Source organism: Hibiscus syriacus, unplaced genomic scaffold (assembly GCF_006381635.1).
Source record: "Hibiscus syriacus cultivar Baekdansim isolate YM2019G1 unplaced genomic scaffold, ASM638163v2 tig00110633_pilon, whole genome shotgun sequence".
Classification (NCBI taxonomy): domain Eukaryota; kingdom Viridiplantae; phylum Streptophyta; class Magnoliopsida; order Malvales; family Malvaceae; genus Hibiscus; species Hibiscus syriacus.
The window spans coordinates 1,706,921-1,723,028 of record NW_024062806.1 but is presented as its reverse complement, the minus strand read 5'-3'; the positions used below and the strand labels follow the sequence as shown (position 1 = coordinate 1,723,028).

The 16,108-nt window shown below is 34.6% G+C and overlaps 2 protein-coding genes across 3 annotated transcripts; both read right to left on the bottom strand.

Moving 5' to 3' along the window:
* Positions 1-259: 259 nt before the first annotated feature.
* On the bottom strand, positions 260-12,466 carry LOC120136560 (protein RST1). 2 transcript variants are annotated; one of them, XM_039152552.1, is made up of 25 exons: positions 12,063-12,466; positions 11,702-11,986; positions 11,232-11,315; positions 10,827-11,103; positions 10,045-10,295; positions 9,586-9,769; positions 9,288-9,475; positions 9,091-9,191; positions 8,601-8,676; positions 7,709-7,840; positions 7,539-7,620; positions 7,014-7,086; positions 6,312-6,480; positions 6,044-6,174; positions 5,876-5,967; positions 5,536-5,633; positions 5,242-5,457; positions 5,060-5,137; positions 4,721-4,903; positions 2,953-3,852; positions 2,561-2,857; positions 1,683-2,339; positions 1,452-1,596; positions 1,211-1,329; positions 260-685 (listed from the first exon to the last, which is right to left on the bottom strand). In XM_039152552.1, exons 1-25 carry the CDS (start codon positions 12,453-12,455, stop codon positions 299-301), a joined length of 5,598 nt encoding a protein of 1,865 aa, XP_039008483.1. In that variant the 5' UTR covers positions 12,456-12,466; the 3' UTR covers positions 260-298. The 2 variants fall into 2 exon arrangements, with proteins under 2 accessions (XP_039008483.1, XP_039008484.1); XM_039152553.1 differs by having other exon boundaries at positions 5,536-5,627.
* A 2,686-nt stretch (positions 12,467-15,152) lies between these two features.
* Positions 15,153-15,661, bottom strand: LOC120136522 (oleosin 16.4 kDa-like). The gene has a single exon (XM_039152528.1). The coding sequence runs from the start codon at positions 15,654-15,656 to the stop codon at positions 15,153-15,155; it is 504 nt and encodes a 167-aa protein (XP_039008459.1). The 5' UTR covers positions 15,657-15,661.
* Between the last annotated feature and the right edge of the window lie 447 nt (positions 15,662-16,108).

Sequence of the window (16,108 nt, the reverse complement as noted above, 5' to 3'; positions counted from 1 at the left end):
TTCAAAAGTTCAAGGATCAGTTTAAAATAAGACATAGTTTGGGGATGTATGTTGCAATTAACTCATAAATCCAGTAGTTAGCTTTCGTATTTTAAATATTAACATTAATTATAACAATTAAATATTTTTATTTCATAAAGATGAGTAAATTATATGGGGAAAAAACATTTAAAACCACATGATGAAATGTAAAAATAAGAAGTGCTAAAATACAATAAAAGATGAGAGAAATCCTTAATATTGTACAGCAAAATCAAAATTAAGCTTTGAGCTTTAATTGATGCTAGAGGTGTTTGTTTTAATATCCTAAAGCATAATCAACAACCATGTTTGCAAGTCTAAGTTGCTTGTCTAGAGGCAAATAATGTTTCAAGCAAACACATGCATGGTGCATAACAGGCAATAGTATCTGAGCCATACCGATTTCACTCTCTTCGATAACTTGCGAACTCGGTACTGCATCATCCTCACTTGCCAATGATACTTTCATAGCCCAACCGTAAATTCGTTCCGTTGATGTCAAAAGATACGAAGTAAAGCTTTCTGCAATCACTTCCCAGTTCGGGTCCGATAAGAGAGACGTAAGAGTAACCGGTATGTCGTTCAGAACATATGATCGATCTGCAATGAGAAGGGGCATGTATTTGCAGCAAGACCCAGATAGAAGCCCAATAAACTGCAGTGCCTGCAGGTCGATTAATGCGGATTTTAATTAGTTCAATAATGAAGAATAGATGATATCAAAATTTATTTTAGTTATTCCCTTCTATCCACTGGCCTAAAAGGCAAGCCATCAGAACCAAACAAATATGGTTGACAAAACCAAACAAGAGATCGGATCAGTTGAACCTCGGGTTTCTAGTTCAAATGGTTAAACTATCTTGAATAATTTGAAACTTCTGCGAAAAATCAGAATAAAAACATATTTAAAGAAAATCAAGGATGAATATGAACCGAGCCAAATGAATAAGCAGTTCAACATTTCTTGGGGTTTTTTTTTTTACCAGTTCTGGTCGGTTATCTAATCTTCCTGTTCAACTTACATCGTGGAATCATCAGGCCAACCAGTTCAGGTTCAATCGGCTGGTGCGGTTTGGTTTTTAAATGAATATGCCAAATTCACAGTAATGAAGGTATGATTAAGTGAGCGCCTATGTGCATGGCAGACGAAGAGGTAAATCAGGTCATTTTTATCGAGATTAGTTCCTACCGTGGAAGGATAATTTGAAACGCAGCTGATTTCGATGGCGTCAACCAGCCATTGTCTTTTTACGCTTCCCTCCACACGCTGTAAAGTTGCTACAACTTCAATTAGCACACCCCAGGTACCTGAATACAAAATGTTGTTTGTCAGAATAATTCCTTGTGACTACAAGCAAACATTTGCTACACGTTTATGGTGGTTTGTTCACATTTGCCAGAATTTCATGTTCGTTAAAAAAAACACTAACCAAGTGGTTCTGAATTCAGTAAATAAGACTTTGATTTTTCCAGTTCAGCAATTGGGATGGAACCGGTTCGAACTAGCTTCGCTTTAGCTTGAATCCTTTTCAGAACTTCCACAAAGGTGACATCTCCTGAATCTAAATGTGAAACCTGTGATAAACAAATGGTTTACGGATCAAATAAAGAGCGTGTTTGAGGATATAATAATAACTAATTTGCAAGGAAAATGTTCATACATGTAGAAAATCCAATAACCAGCCGAGCCGAGCCTTTGCCAAGCACCTAACTGCCTCGGACCACTCAACCAAGTTCAACTGATTCACTTCCACATCAGCAGATGATTGAGGTGAGGGTAAAAAGGAAAAAAGCACTTCCATGCACCTTTCAATATTTTTAATGTATTTTAGAGAGTCGAGAGAGGCTTCATCTAGACACTGACTGAGACCCTTCCAGCAAGAACTCCGTAATGAACTTTTCTCCCCTGAATCAAGCACTTGGTCTGTTGTAAGGGAAGAAAAGTAATTACTCACGTCATACAATAATTTCTCCTGCCTTGAGCCCGAGAATAGTTTTATCAGGTCTGCCAAATGACTGAGCAGACAAGATTGGAGACTTAACTCCAGCGTCCTGAACCGAGGAAGGTCACACAACTCATCGAGGAATGTCAGCAGTGCATCAAATTGCTTTGCATGGACCAAAGCAAACTGCAAGCATTCCTCTCTAAGGGTTCCTTCCTTATGGGCAATATCCTGTGCTGACAACCGAGTAACTTGAGCTTCATATCTCATACATCGTCTAACAATTGCACCCCAATCCAAGGTTGGTAGCCTGGGAGCTAGTGATAGGCACCTTAAAATAGTGGCTACTATGCAAATATGTGTTTTGGTACCTGTCTGAACTTATGAGAACAAGAAATTATAAACATAAATTAACGAACTAGAAGTAGACGAGGGCAATAAATAAAACTTCACTTCGTAAATAAGGTATAGTAGCATGGACTTCGCCAGCAATTTGCTCTAATGTAACCTTGAATGTCATAAGAGAAAAAGAAGAAATGTTTTTCCTCCCGAAAACATGATGGAATTAAGGAATAAGAATATCTAAGGAAACTTACCCCAGATTGATTAAAAGATTTAAGCCACAGACCAAGCTTCATGACAGCACTGTCCTCGGGAACACCTTGAGATATAGATTTTGAGCCAACAGAGTCACTTTGTGTACTGCTAGCACTATTTAAAACTTCTCTAGACCACAGTCGATTTCGAAGAAATGAAACTGCCCAGGCTGCATATTGTTGCAGTTGATTATCATCAGAGTTTTGTGCAACAAGAAAAATATCTTGCATCAATGATGTTGAGTGCTCTTCACAAGCAGAATTTGTAAGTATCGGACCTGAAATATGGGAATGGTCCTGTTGGCCAAGTACGTGAGTATTTGGATATCACAATAACCAACATAAAGTAGGGGGTCACGTAAATATCACATAAACCAGAATAATACAACTACCTTTTGATCGTACCCAGTGTGCACAGAGGGGTTAAAAGGGTGAAAATCAACTAAATTTCCAGCACCTGCCCCAAAAGCATTAACAATTCCAAGCATTCCACCAAAATGGACGATAGGAGGGTAAGGACGAGAATAACAATTTCTAAACAATTCAAGTAAACACTTTACACGTTCCACGTCAACAAAGTGCAAGCCTTCAGATAATATGCATGATAAAAGGCTCCCAGCTCCAGCAGTTGATGCCATCAACAAACTCTTGTGAAAAGCACCGGATTTATTGACAGACAATAAATCAGAAATGAGGTCCACATAGCCATTGATCAGATGGTCTAATTCATTACCGTCCACCATTTCCAATCTTTGGCAAAAAGCCACCACGAGAGGAAGTGCAAGACAGGATCCTACAGATAAAAGTATCTCCGATCTTTCATTGCTGGAATCAAAGGTTTGAACCGAGGAACTCATATGAGGGATCCAGGATATGATCAAGTCTTTCACCTTGAGCACCGCATCATATGCGCCAGCTCTATACATTGCTCCAATAGAGCTTCCCAAGCCAATAACAAGGCCAGCTATTCCCCATATATCATCGTCCAAATCATTAGAATCATCATCTAACAATTCGGAAGTTATACTAGCATCTATATCATCAGTGCCTGCTGAAAAATTTGCACGGAGACTTTCTAGAGTATTGGCTGAAGAAGCAGCAACTGGATGTAACATTAGAGATAATGTTCTAACTATTCTTCCTAATAATCTTTCTTCCAGCATCCTGTGGTTTTCTTCATTAGCATTAGAGTCATCTGGCGCTTCAACTCTGGAAAGAAGATCTTGGCAGGAAAATCCCAAGCCAATTCCACATGCTCCTTTTACAATGGAACTTTTACTGCAGCACAAAACCTGAACCAAAAATTCCAAAAAGTAAATAAATAAATATATAAAACCAGTAATTCTATAAATATTCCAAGAGACAGAATTATTCCCTTAGCATTAGTTACAGCTACGAAAATGGAACTGAAGTTCCTTGCTCTAATACATACACTAAGAAATTAATAAATCCTTCGTTGAACAGTTTATTCGTCCACACTCCTAAAACAAGGAATGGTCATAATTGTGTGATCAATAGAAAAAACTCAGCCAGCAAGGATTGTTCTACAAGACATAGAAACCCCATAAACAAAATTTTGTTTATTGTGGTGTTCACACTCTTGCATGTGTTGGTATCTGCATTGTGTGTGTAAGCAAGAGACGAGGATAAAGATGCTCTGAGAGTGAAACAAACATATCTCTTAGCATGTGTAAAAAACGAGGATTGTATAAGAAAAAAAATTGGAAGTGTCACATCCCAATCCCCAAGAACATTATCTACTTTTAACAATTTAAGCAAATAAGTTGTTCTTGAATCATATTGGTAACTAATAACTAGTTATTTTGGTGTCTAACCCACCTTTAGTAAGTACCAGAAACTTCAAGTTTATAGTTAGCAGTTAGCACCCAACCAAGTTGCAAATTTACATGTACAAGAGAAACCTTAATACTAGGATTAAAACATCAGTATACTACGCTCACTCAACTTTGACATTCTTTTAATAAGAGAGAGAGAGAGCCTATTTTTTGGCTTCCAACTGTTTCCTGACTTTCTAGAACAACTTAAAATACACCATATGGTAACAAGACAAATTTTAGTTCTTTTATCATTGATAGAAATTCTAGGCCCCAACCTAAGGAGATAGGGTCAGGGTCCAAGCCAGCATCAAAGAGACTATACCTCAAGAAGTCCAGTAATATTCATAAATTTTTGCTCATGATCTGTCACATGCAAGGAGCTTGAGATCAATCCAACAGACATGGCAGCTGACCATTGGCGATGCTCATGTTCATACTGAAACAACCAGCCCAAAAGAAACTTTGAAGCAGTTGATTTAATGATATGGGCAGATGGTGGCAAGACCTAACAACAGGAATAAAAAACTGAAGATCAGGACGAAAAAATGTTGTAGGTGTGCACCTTAAACATTGTCATCTATCTACATTGTCAAGGCAGATTTTAGGAAGCTATCTAATTATGGAGTTTACAGATGAAGTTATCATCACTTTGAAATCTCACCGCACAAAGTGCACCAATAGCCAAAGCAATATTTTCAGCAGATCTAGGAATAGATTCTTCAGCAGCTTGCATCAAGGTCTGCATGATAAAATTAGAGAAACAAAAGTATCACTTTTACTAAATACAATGTATTGAAATAGGTACAATAAAAGGACTTGAATACAGGACACAGGATGGCAAACCTTCAGAATACCATTAGCAGCTTTTGAAGTTTTGTCTGAAACAATAACTGAGGCTTTAGCATCAATAGACAATATATTAGCCCTCATCCAACATCGCACAAAGGCTTTCCATGATTCAAGTGAAAGAAGTGCAACAAAAGTATTTCTTGAGAGTTGAAGGGATGCAGCTATTTGCATCATCATATCTTCATATCCAGAATGAGAATCTTGCAATCCCTAAAAGCCTAAGAATGTCAGACTTAGCAAGAGCAGAAAATTCTAATGAAAAGAAGTTGATAACTCAGATTATCCTACTCTAGCTGTGCCTTGGCTTTTCAAATTGCTAGAAATAAAGGATCCATAAAATAAGGCTGCACCAGGTAATTCTCCAGCATTACTTCTTTTTCCTGCCACTGAAATGATCATAACAATTGCTAGATCAGAGAATAAAATGCACCTTACAGTTAAGAACTTATAGTTGAAGCTTTTTTAACTATTATACAGAAGAAGTTGAACTTATAAACTTCAAAAGATCTCACTTGTTCTAAGGACATAAGATTGAGGTGGCAAATAGTAAGATTTTGATTTACAACCAATCTTTTTCCTAGGAACCAAAACTTCTTTTCAGAAGGCAAAAAAACCAATCTTGTCATACCTGATGAGAAGATCACCTGTGGAAACACATCCAGCAACTTCTCAATCTTACTTACTGGGACCTTCTTCTCCTTTACAAATCTTTTTCGGTTGCTGGAGGAAGTTGACAGAACTTATGAGTACAGGAAACAAAACTACTTTCTTGAGTATGTTCTTCTATGATCATTACCTATGTTCATGTCCAATAATTTTCACTAGAAGTCCTTCCAAAACCTTAAGTACATCTGGATTTGTCTCAGAAAGAAGTAGATCCATGACCATTTGCTTGAAATTTGAAATATTCTTCACAATAGTTGGAATCTGGAAAGACATTGATTAAAATAGAAGATACTCTATTGTTCGTATCCCAAGAGTATAAAAGAAAACTAGAAACAAATAGAAAAAAAAGAAACAAACAAACATAAGCATGTAAATGAGAAAGGTCTGGTTCCTTAAACCTCGTATTTGATTAAGGCCTCAAATGCGGAGGCCTTTGCCTTTGTCCATTGTAATTCATGACCCATATGCAAGGAGCAGCCAACAGTCCATACAATCTTCAGTACTTCCCTTGAGGCATCTGGGTATGCATCAGCATCCATTGCACCCCATCTTAGAAGAAAGCAGACACTGACAACAAGCAGAAATTAGAAGACTTTGAAATTTTTAATGTAAAAGATAGAATTATTACTTATCTAGTGAGTATGCAAATCTAATATTTGTTTTATACAAAATGAATACCATAAAGAAGACAAATATGCATCATAAGTGATTGTCACATTCAAATATAACAGAACACCTTGTGGTAGGACTCAAGATTGTTACTTCGGCATTTCAAGAAAAGAGTCCCATATTTCCACAGTAGAAATCCAGAATTATTGGCATCATTATGAAAATTGTCATCACAACAAATCAGGAGAGATCCAAGTTCATCCCCCCCCTTTATACAAATTTTACATCAATTGACTTCACTTGAACGGATTTTTGCAAACTTTCAGGCTTATGGTACTGAAACATTGAATTATTGGCATTGTTGTTGAAAATGAAGCCTCAGCGGGAAAATACCATGCAGACAGCATAAGGCTGGGCTGCAGTTGTCATGTAACCTTGCCTTACCGCTCCTACCATTGATCAGGAATCAGTTAATATCAAGAAAATGTTACCTATAGGCAAGAATTGGGTCCTCGTTATAGCTTCGCACATACTTTGCAATAACATCCCATGCTGTATAAAAATCTAGATGGATATAAAAAAAAATAGAACATAGATTCAGAATACCTCATATATCTAAAATCAGCAAGGCTAATTCGTATGATTGAAAGATAGAATTGGAGAAAACAAGATAATGCAGTTGAATAAAGAAATTAATTAAAAAAATTGGAAATCAGCCAGACTGTTAAAAAATAAACAAGAAACTAGGAAATATAACTTGTTAGTGTCATTGAATTAAGAGCATTCATAAAAAATTAATCAGGCTACAAAATAATGTTAAAACCTTTTCCTAAACAAGGGTCGGAAAGGAAAGATGTTTTGAGACTATATGCAGACAAATACATATATATTATGATGTAGTGGACCGACATACACAGGCGTTAGTGATTCTCAACTGAAAATAAGTAACTTAGAAAATTTAATCCTCTAAGAAATGCACAAAAATATGCATCTTCAAGTTTAAAAATCAAGGTTACCAATCACATCAGCTTCACAAAGGTGTGCAAGACTTTGAAAACCAAGAGCTTGAACTGTGGGATCTGGACTCTCAATGCAAGCCTGTCAATTTGAGGTAAAAGGTGGAGGGGGTAGAAAACAATTTGCACAAGAATAAAAAAAATAGAAAACAGCTTAGAGCACTTCATACCGATACAGACAAGATAAGGTCCACACCCCTATCAGGGTTCTTTCTGCAAACATCCTGAATGGAGACAGCCATACTGATACAGATATTTCTCTCATGCATAAACTCAGTGAACCCTTTTGGTAATAATACTCCCTATATGCCAAGGAAAAGTAAATATAAATTAAAATGCGGCATATAAATCATGCAGATGAACTAGAGGCAAACATCGGAGCTTAACACTCGATTCCCCTAATGCAGGTTTTAAACATGAACATGTAAAGAAGTGTATTTTTGGAAGAGGAACATGCTAAAAACATTTCTCAATAAAACTTATTGAAGTGAATGAGAAAAGTCTCCTAATGTGACAAATATCAGCGGTGTACTTCCAAACAGCCCTAGATCAACACTTGAACTGAGCCTCAGATCTCTGGTATTTAGATGTTGACCAGAGGACCACAAATTTTGCTTGCCTTAAAATTAGTACTATATTTCTAATTGGTTCCCTAAAAATCAAGAGTAGAAACAAGAACAGGTATACATGGTATAAAGCTCAAATACTAGATAATACTGGCAGGACTAGTCCAACTAGAAACCACGCTACTAATAAAGCAAGAGTACCAGTGCCCCAACCCTTGAACTGGTTTGATAAAAACCTGGAAAAGTGCAATCTCAAAGTTCAAGATCAAAAGAGATACAGGATATTTTCAGCACACCATCCAGGATTGATTAAATTCATTTAATCAGCAGTTGCAAATATTTGAAACACAAATGAGCAGGGTTCTCCAGATAAAGCTAATTTTGCAAATTGAGAAGAAAAAAATATTCGTAGAAACATTAAAGGGCTAAGTTAACACAGGTCTTAAGTTGGTTAACTAGCATGAGGCAACAAGGGAAGAATTGTTATAGTGCTTACTTGCAAACTACCAAAGGCACGGTCATTGATCTCCCAGGTTTGGCAAAGCAAGCGAGTAGCTGTCGCGTACAACACTCTGAATATGAAATAAGTATATGCTAAGACAAGTTAAAAAAGACTCTTCATAGTTCATAGCAAAAGAACAGTTTAATGGTTCATCCGAAAACAGCATTTAAGCACAAAATAGAATTTGATTCTTCAAGAAGAAATCAAATGAGTGTAAAAATTATTTATTAAAATGCAGCTCTTATCCTTTATCAGAATAAAAAAAAATAACTTCTCAAGCATACCAGCAGATATCTCTTAAGGACACCTAATAACAATAAAAAAGATTTAAAAGGATGCAATATCCAAGCAATTATTAATGATACCATGCGACAATGTGTTCTAGCATGACGTATTGTTATGAATTTCAAGTTGATGCAAAGAAAACCAACACAAGATGAAAGAGAATGAGAAAATTATTTTCTAATAAGTAATAAGCACATACGGCTTTGCATTCTTGTGAAGCATTGGCAAGATAGTTTGAACTACAAGTGGAATCAGCCCAGTCTGTGATGCAAGCGATGGAAGCATTCCCAAAATCTTAGGCTACAAAGAAATTATTATGAATATTAGAAACAGATTAAAGGAATCATTGATGGGGAGGACTAGAGATGATGTTTAGGGAAGTCAAGGAACTCTCACCAGCAAATTCCAGTAGACAACGTCTTTTCTGGTGAATATATTATTATAAAATAAAACACTTAGCAACAAAGAAACACCTAGTTTTGGATCCAAATTGCCAATGGAAGCTAAAGCATCTATAGCAGCATTCCCGAGTGATGGATGCATCACCAAAACAACAGCAATTGCCCCAAGTAGCAAGGGAATTTCTAGAAGGACATGAGAAAACATGAAGTAGAGATTTTATCCTTTAAAATAAATACAGTGGATACTTTCATCAGTACTGAACAGGTACAACGAAAATTTATTTTCATCTTACCAGTTAGAAGTATTTCTTGGGATCGTGGGACAGGTAGACCTGATTTTCTTCTCTCAACAATCCACAGAGCAAGCTCTTTTAGTTGATAAGCCCAAGATCTTGGTTTGTCATGCATTGTTTGGACATCAGTTCCACAAGCAGAAGATAAACTTAGAAAGAAAGAATTGGGCAATGAAAATTGATCCTGTAAAACAGAAACAAACAGTGTAATTCTTCAATTACTTTTTTTATTTAAATAAGAACAGTACTAATTTGATAAAGTATCTTCGTCCACAAAATAATTGTAAAAGCAAACAAATAAGTCTTTCCGGTAAATGTTAATTATGATCTTCAACACCTGTGACTAAAAACTTAATATTTAATTGGGAATCTAAACCACAAACAAATACATTAATTCTTATATTCAACATTATCACCAAAATAATATAAAATCTTAAATATTAGATACCAAGAACATACCTCAAACCATATATGTTGCAAAAGCCTGTAAGCTATCAGTTCAGGTCTGCTAATAGATTGATACCCCAGATTCTTGCGTAGCTTAACCTTTGAAGTACTACATAAGTTTACCAGAAGCCTTTCTAAAAGGACAAGCAAATCATTTGCAGCTCCTTTAACTGATTTAGAGGGAGATGATATGAGGCTGATGACGGGAAATATAACTAAAAGCTCCTCACTAAGGAAATATTCAGCTCTGCTAGCAGCATGTTCTACAGAAGTCAGTGCAAGGGTATACCGTAAGTACTAGAGGGTTCAGGAATTCAAACTATACAAAACAAGTGATAAAGGTTCATCAATCATCCATTCTTGCAATAGCCATACAGCCGACATGCACAAATTAGAGAGGGAGGCTAGCTAGATGTTGATTTACAGTGGCATAAACCAGGATATAATTTATGGTCAATGTCCACAATAACAGAAAAAATATCATAAAACAACGATTTAAGTTAAATAGAGACTTCCAGATGATTTAGAAAATTAAACATATGTCTCATATAGAAGTATTAATATTTTACACACTCCTTTGACATGAATTCATGCAGCATATAAACGTACTAAAATTTTACATACTTTTTTGACATGGATTCATGACAAATAAGATTAAGTCAGAAGCTTAGAAATATAGTTTAGACTTTAGACTTTAGACTACAATAAAAATTCAGTATGTAGCAAAGAAATTTCTGAAGATACAATTTAAAGGGAATCAAGAGAACATAATTGACATAGAATGTTGAAAATACCAATATCACTTTTCCACTTCAAAATAAAATGAAGGAATTTTAATATTGACAGCTGCTGATGTTCAAGCTCGGACTCGATGAGTAAAACAGATAAGGATAATATTACTGGTGATAATTCTGGTATATATTGCAATCCAAGATCTTTCTGGGAAACCAACATGTGCTTTAATAGCTCAACTATAGACTCAATCCCACTAGACTGCTTGCAAGGAGAAGTACAGAGTGAAAGAACATTCACAATTAATTCCACCCCACATTGTTGAGCTTCAGTAACCAACTGTTAACATGGACCAAAACAAAAGCACACCAGTGAACTCTCATTAGAAAAACAACTAAGCAGAGTAACGAAAATTCTGAGGTCAAAAGAGAATGGTCCAAGTGAAAACTGAAGTTTCTAGAACATACCATTCCTTTTCCAACCAACTGCCTCAAAACAACAGTAAATGAGTCAACCACGCATTCTGTCATGTGACTAAAATTCCTGGTTTCCTGAAATTCCACAAGAATATAGAACTTAAATACCTAATAAAAATGAACTTTCAAAGAGAACAAGTTCCAAACATAAAAGACCAATAAGTTTATATATAAGAACAAACTTAAATATGAGAAATCCATATTAAACATGACACGAAACTTTTAGTACTAAAATTAATCAACATGACTAAACAAAGAAACAAAATTACAAGTAAATTTAGTTGTTTTCTGCTAATTAAATTGCTCCAAAAGGGAAAAGGTAAAATCACGTTGAACTAAAACTAAGCAAATAGTTTGAGTGGGACACGTACTCAAAGTAACCACTCCATGTAAAACTAAAAATCATGCATTCTGATTAACAAAAGCGCTTTTCCTATGTAACTAGTGAAGTTACCACTTACCTCTAAGCTTTTGGGAGGGAAATATTTCAGGCAATTTATAAGTGATATGAAAATGGGCAATGACTGGTTAGGAATTGAACAGCAAAACGAAGCCATTGACGAAATCAACTGTCTACCAAACAAAAACAATGAAGAATCCGAGAAATTCATTCTTAAAATCGAAAAATTCAGAAAAGGTCTCAAGAATTCGCAGACTTCCATCATTCCCAATCCCTTATTTTTCTCCATAAACAACAAAATTTGATTCACAAGCTCCAATTCAACCTCTCTCCGACTGGAAAGAACCTGAAATTTTAAAAAACGAATAATTAAAACAATGAGGATGGCTACGATGATAACTCAAATTTAAATTAATTCAAACCTTAACGAACGGGTGATCTTCATGGGACTCGGGTTTCCAAGACCCGTTACTTCGTTCGAACCCGACGCAAACGATAAACCCTAAGGATTTCACAAAGAGTGGAACGAATTTTGGATCGGATCCTTCCAATGATGATTGGAGCTCCAACAGGGCCCGAGGTAAGTCCATGTTGGAGTCCAAAACGAGCCGGCAAAGCTCGCGAACTGATTGGTCGACGACGGCGGGAGAAGAGGAATGGAGGCATTGGGAGATGGCTTGGGATCCGGGTTCGGAATCGGGTCCCAGGTGAAGTGGAGCGGTTCGGAGCTTTGAGAAAATGGAGATTACCGCGAATCTTTGGAGGGAAGGTTGGGGAAGGCGGGTTTTCTCGAGTAACGAAGTGTAAGAGTCCATTTTTTAGGGAGAAAAATCTCGTTAATTTCCTCGGGTCTGGCTTTATATATATATCTTGAAAGTGTAAATGTAATGACATAGTTACCCTTATTTGGATATAGGCAGGCTGATATTTGTAGGGGCCTAATGGGAATTCGATGATATTTTTTAAATTAAATTAGGTGATTTAATTCGAGCACGTTTTATCTATAAATATTTGAATTTATTTAAATTTACACAAATAATATTCTTATAATTATATAAAAAATTATCATATTTTTAATAATGTATAGTATATATAATTTGTAATACTTTAAATAAGTATTAAAATGTTACATTAAATGTTTTTACATGAATTCTATGGGTAAATTACACGTTTGGTAATTGAACTTTACTCTCTTATATTTTACTCATTGTACTTTTAATTTTTTTTAATTTGCTCACTGATTTTTATAGATTGAATTTTTTTGTCACTTCGTCGTTAAATAATTAAACGACATTATGACATGACAACTTACATCAAAATGAAGTCATTTTGAATTCTTAAAAAAATAAATTTTAGACTAAAACGACGTTTTAAGTAAAATATGATCATGCCATAGTGTCATTAATTAGTTAACAGCAGAGTGACCAAAAAAATTGTATCTATAAAGTTCATTGAATAAATTGAAAGTACGATGAGTGAAACATGAGAGATAATAAAATTCAACTACCAAACGTGTAGTTTACCCTGAATTATATTAACTATTGTTCCTCTTCCATTGTGATTTATCTTCAACTATGCCCTTTTTCAACCGATTTTCTTAGAATAAATGTCCATTAAGTTTTTGAAATATTAGATTGAAGTTCTAAATATGATATTGAATTCATTAAATAAATTTAGTGATAAAAAAGAAGACTATACATTGATAAAATAGAAGATTATTTTTCAGATATCCTTTTAAAGATCTTGAATTCAAATAATTATGTTTGTAAAGTTTGTAATATATATATACATTATCAATATGTTAAAAAATTCATACGTTTGAATTCTAGAAATTAAAGTCATTTGTTCGAATTCTAAAGATCGAAGTCCTATGTTTGAATGTGTGCACTATGAACAGTGGTGTATCTAGGCCTAGGTCTACCTAGGCTATGGCCCACCCTTTGCCAAAAAATAAGGTAAATTAATCTTTATTCACCCATTTATTATTTAGTTTTTGTTTTGATCATTCAATTGTTATTTATTTTAAATCACACCAAAGATTACATTTTGGTTATGTTTTGGTCACTCGTCTTTTAAAAATTAATGGTGATGTTAATATGTCATCATAAGATAATGCCAGATCAGGATTGAAAAATAAAAAAAAAACATATCATGTTAGTATCATTATTAATCTTTTAGCGACAAATAACCAAAACAGAACCAAAACGTAACATTAACTATAATTTTGACAAAAATAATTGTTGAATGACCAAAACATAGATAAGTAATAGGTAGGTGACAAAATAGATAGTTTACCCTAAATAAAAATATGTGTGAATTATGTTAAGAAAATTAATATATATGTATATATATATATATATTACTCAAAATATATTAATCCAATTAATATTTTTTTTCTAAATTTAATCTAAATATATATAATTTTATAAAAATTTTAAATTAAAAATATATATTAATTATATTAGATGAATTTTTTATTATATTTATATTCACGCAGCTTGTAAATTTTTTCCAGATTCACCATTTGTTGAACTTTATTTTCTCTTTTATTTTTTTCATTAAATTTAATATATTTAATTTTTATTTCAAACCTTTTTAATTGTCTCATTAAACTTAATACATTTAATTATTACTTAGCCGTTTTCTTACTAATGTTATAAAACTAATGTTATATATAAGTGTTGTTATATTACAAAATGACGTAATTTTGGTGAAAATTCTATCTTTTTAAAATAACGTTTGCAAAGTGATAAAAAAATCCCCTGATAAAATTAAAATCTTTTAAACTTCAATGAACTAAATAGGAAAAATAAGAAAAAATAATGATGAAATTTGTAATTTATTCAAAGACCTGATGACCAAAGTTCTAATACTACCCGTCAACTCTCAATGGTCCAGAAACCATAAACTGGCATTTTTGTGTCATTTTTGTTCATGACCAGTGGTGAGGGGTGACCACTAAAAATTTGGAAAATAACATCTCTCGAATCCTTTACCAATTTTAATTTTATCTTTTAAAAATTCACATTATATTTTGTTTTTAATATTTTTATTTAAATTCTTTTTCTATTTAAATCATATTTTAATAATAAAATCTTGAAATTATATGAGAACTCTTTGAAAGTGCACAAGACAAAACCAGAAATGGACCGAATGAAAAGAAATTAAAGATAAATCGAAAGGAAAAAAAATGAAGCCAACCATTCTTAAAAAAATTAAATTAGTATATATTTTAAATATTTTTTATGAAAATAATTTATTTTCATCCCTTAAAATTTCTTACTTAAAATTTTATAATTTATTATTTTATTAAAACCCTGCGTTCATGAACTCTTAACATTAATTTAAGAAGATAAAAAATATAAAAGAAATAACACATATTATTTATTATCCATAATCTTACACCTAGTACAAAGGCTAGATTCAAAGAGGACCAAAATAACAAAGACAACAACCAGACATTTGAAAATGACAAAGAACAGTAATTAAGCGCATTCTACTGCATGCAAACACTAAGCCCTAACACCCTGATCATGAGTCTTGTAGTTGTTCTCAATATTCTGCCCAGCTTCCTTGGTCTTCTGCCCTACATACCCCACCATATCTTGCATGCCCCTCTTGGCCCAATCCATGTCGACCTGCTCGCCTCCTGAACTCGGCCTCAGACGTTTAAAGACATAGGAGAGCGATGACAGACCGATCACTCCCAAGGCCCCCGACGACAAGAAACCGATCACCGCCAACGTAATCGTGATGGCTGCGGGGACGAGAACGGGGCTGAAGATGACGAAGAGCGGTGTCGCCACGGTTAGGCCGATGACGGTGCCGGTTAGGGTTAAACCGGATAATGCAAGGAGGGTTCCACCTAGGGGAAGGAGAGTGAGGGCTGCTAGAATTTGGCTTGTTGAGGGTCCTCCGCCGGATTGATAGTTCTTGCCGCCGCCGCCACGAACAACCTGGTCGAATCGGTGCTGTGGGTGGATTTGGGCCTGGATAGGGCGGTCACGGTCAGCCATTGATGAAAGCTTGTTTAGGATCTTTTAAGTGACAAACGAAAGATTGAAGATAGACAGAGAACAAGTATCTGAGGGAAGAATGGGGTCGGTGTGGGATTTTATAATGGAAGAGAGGGGTGCAATGTGGTGACACGTGGGATGATGACTTGGAGACCTGAGGCTCTGCATGAGAGACAAGTTTCCCTTTGATTCCTGCACAAAAATGCAAGGGAACAAAACATGGGATAAATTAACTTTTAACCATCGAATTTTATAATTTTCTCAGTTTGGTCTTTAATATTCTTTTATCAACATTATTCCATGAACTTATATATAGGTCCGTCCCTTGGCAAGTGTAATTTATGATACGTAATATGATCTCAAAATTTAGGGACCAACACTTAAAAAGGAATATGTTAACCTAGAAAAAAATTGTTTTTTCATGACAAAATTTACCAAAAAAAAACTTATGA

Excerpts from the sequence above, each read along its gene's own strand:
- LOC120136560 (XM_039152552.1), bottom strand. The coding sequence starts at position 12,455 with ATGGACTCTTACACTTCGTTACTCGAGAAAACCCGCCTTCCCCAACCT. Across the intron at positions 11,104-11,231 it reads AGTTGGTTGGAAAAGGAATG|TTGGTTACTGAAGCTCAACA; the intron begins GTATGTTCTAGA and ends CCATGTTAACAG. Across the intron at positions 3,853-4,720 it reads ATATTACTGGACTTCTTGAG|GTTTTGTGCTGCAGTAAAAG; the intron begins GTATAGTCTCTT and ends TTTTTGGTTCAG.
- LOC120136522 (XM_039152528.1), bottom strand. The coding sequence starts at position 15,656 with ATGGCTGACCGTGACCGCCCTATCCAGGCCCAAATCCACCCACAGCAC.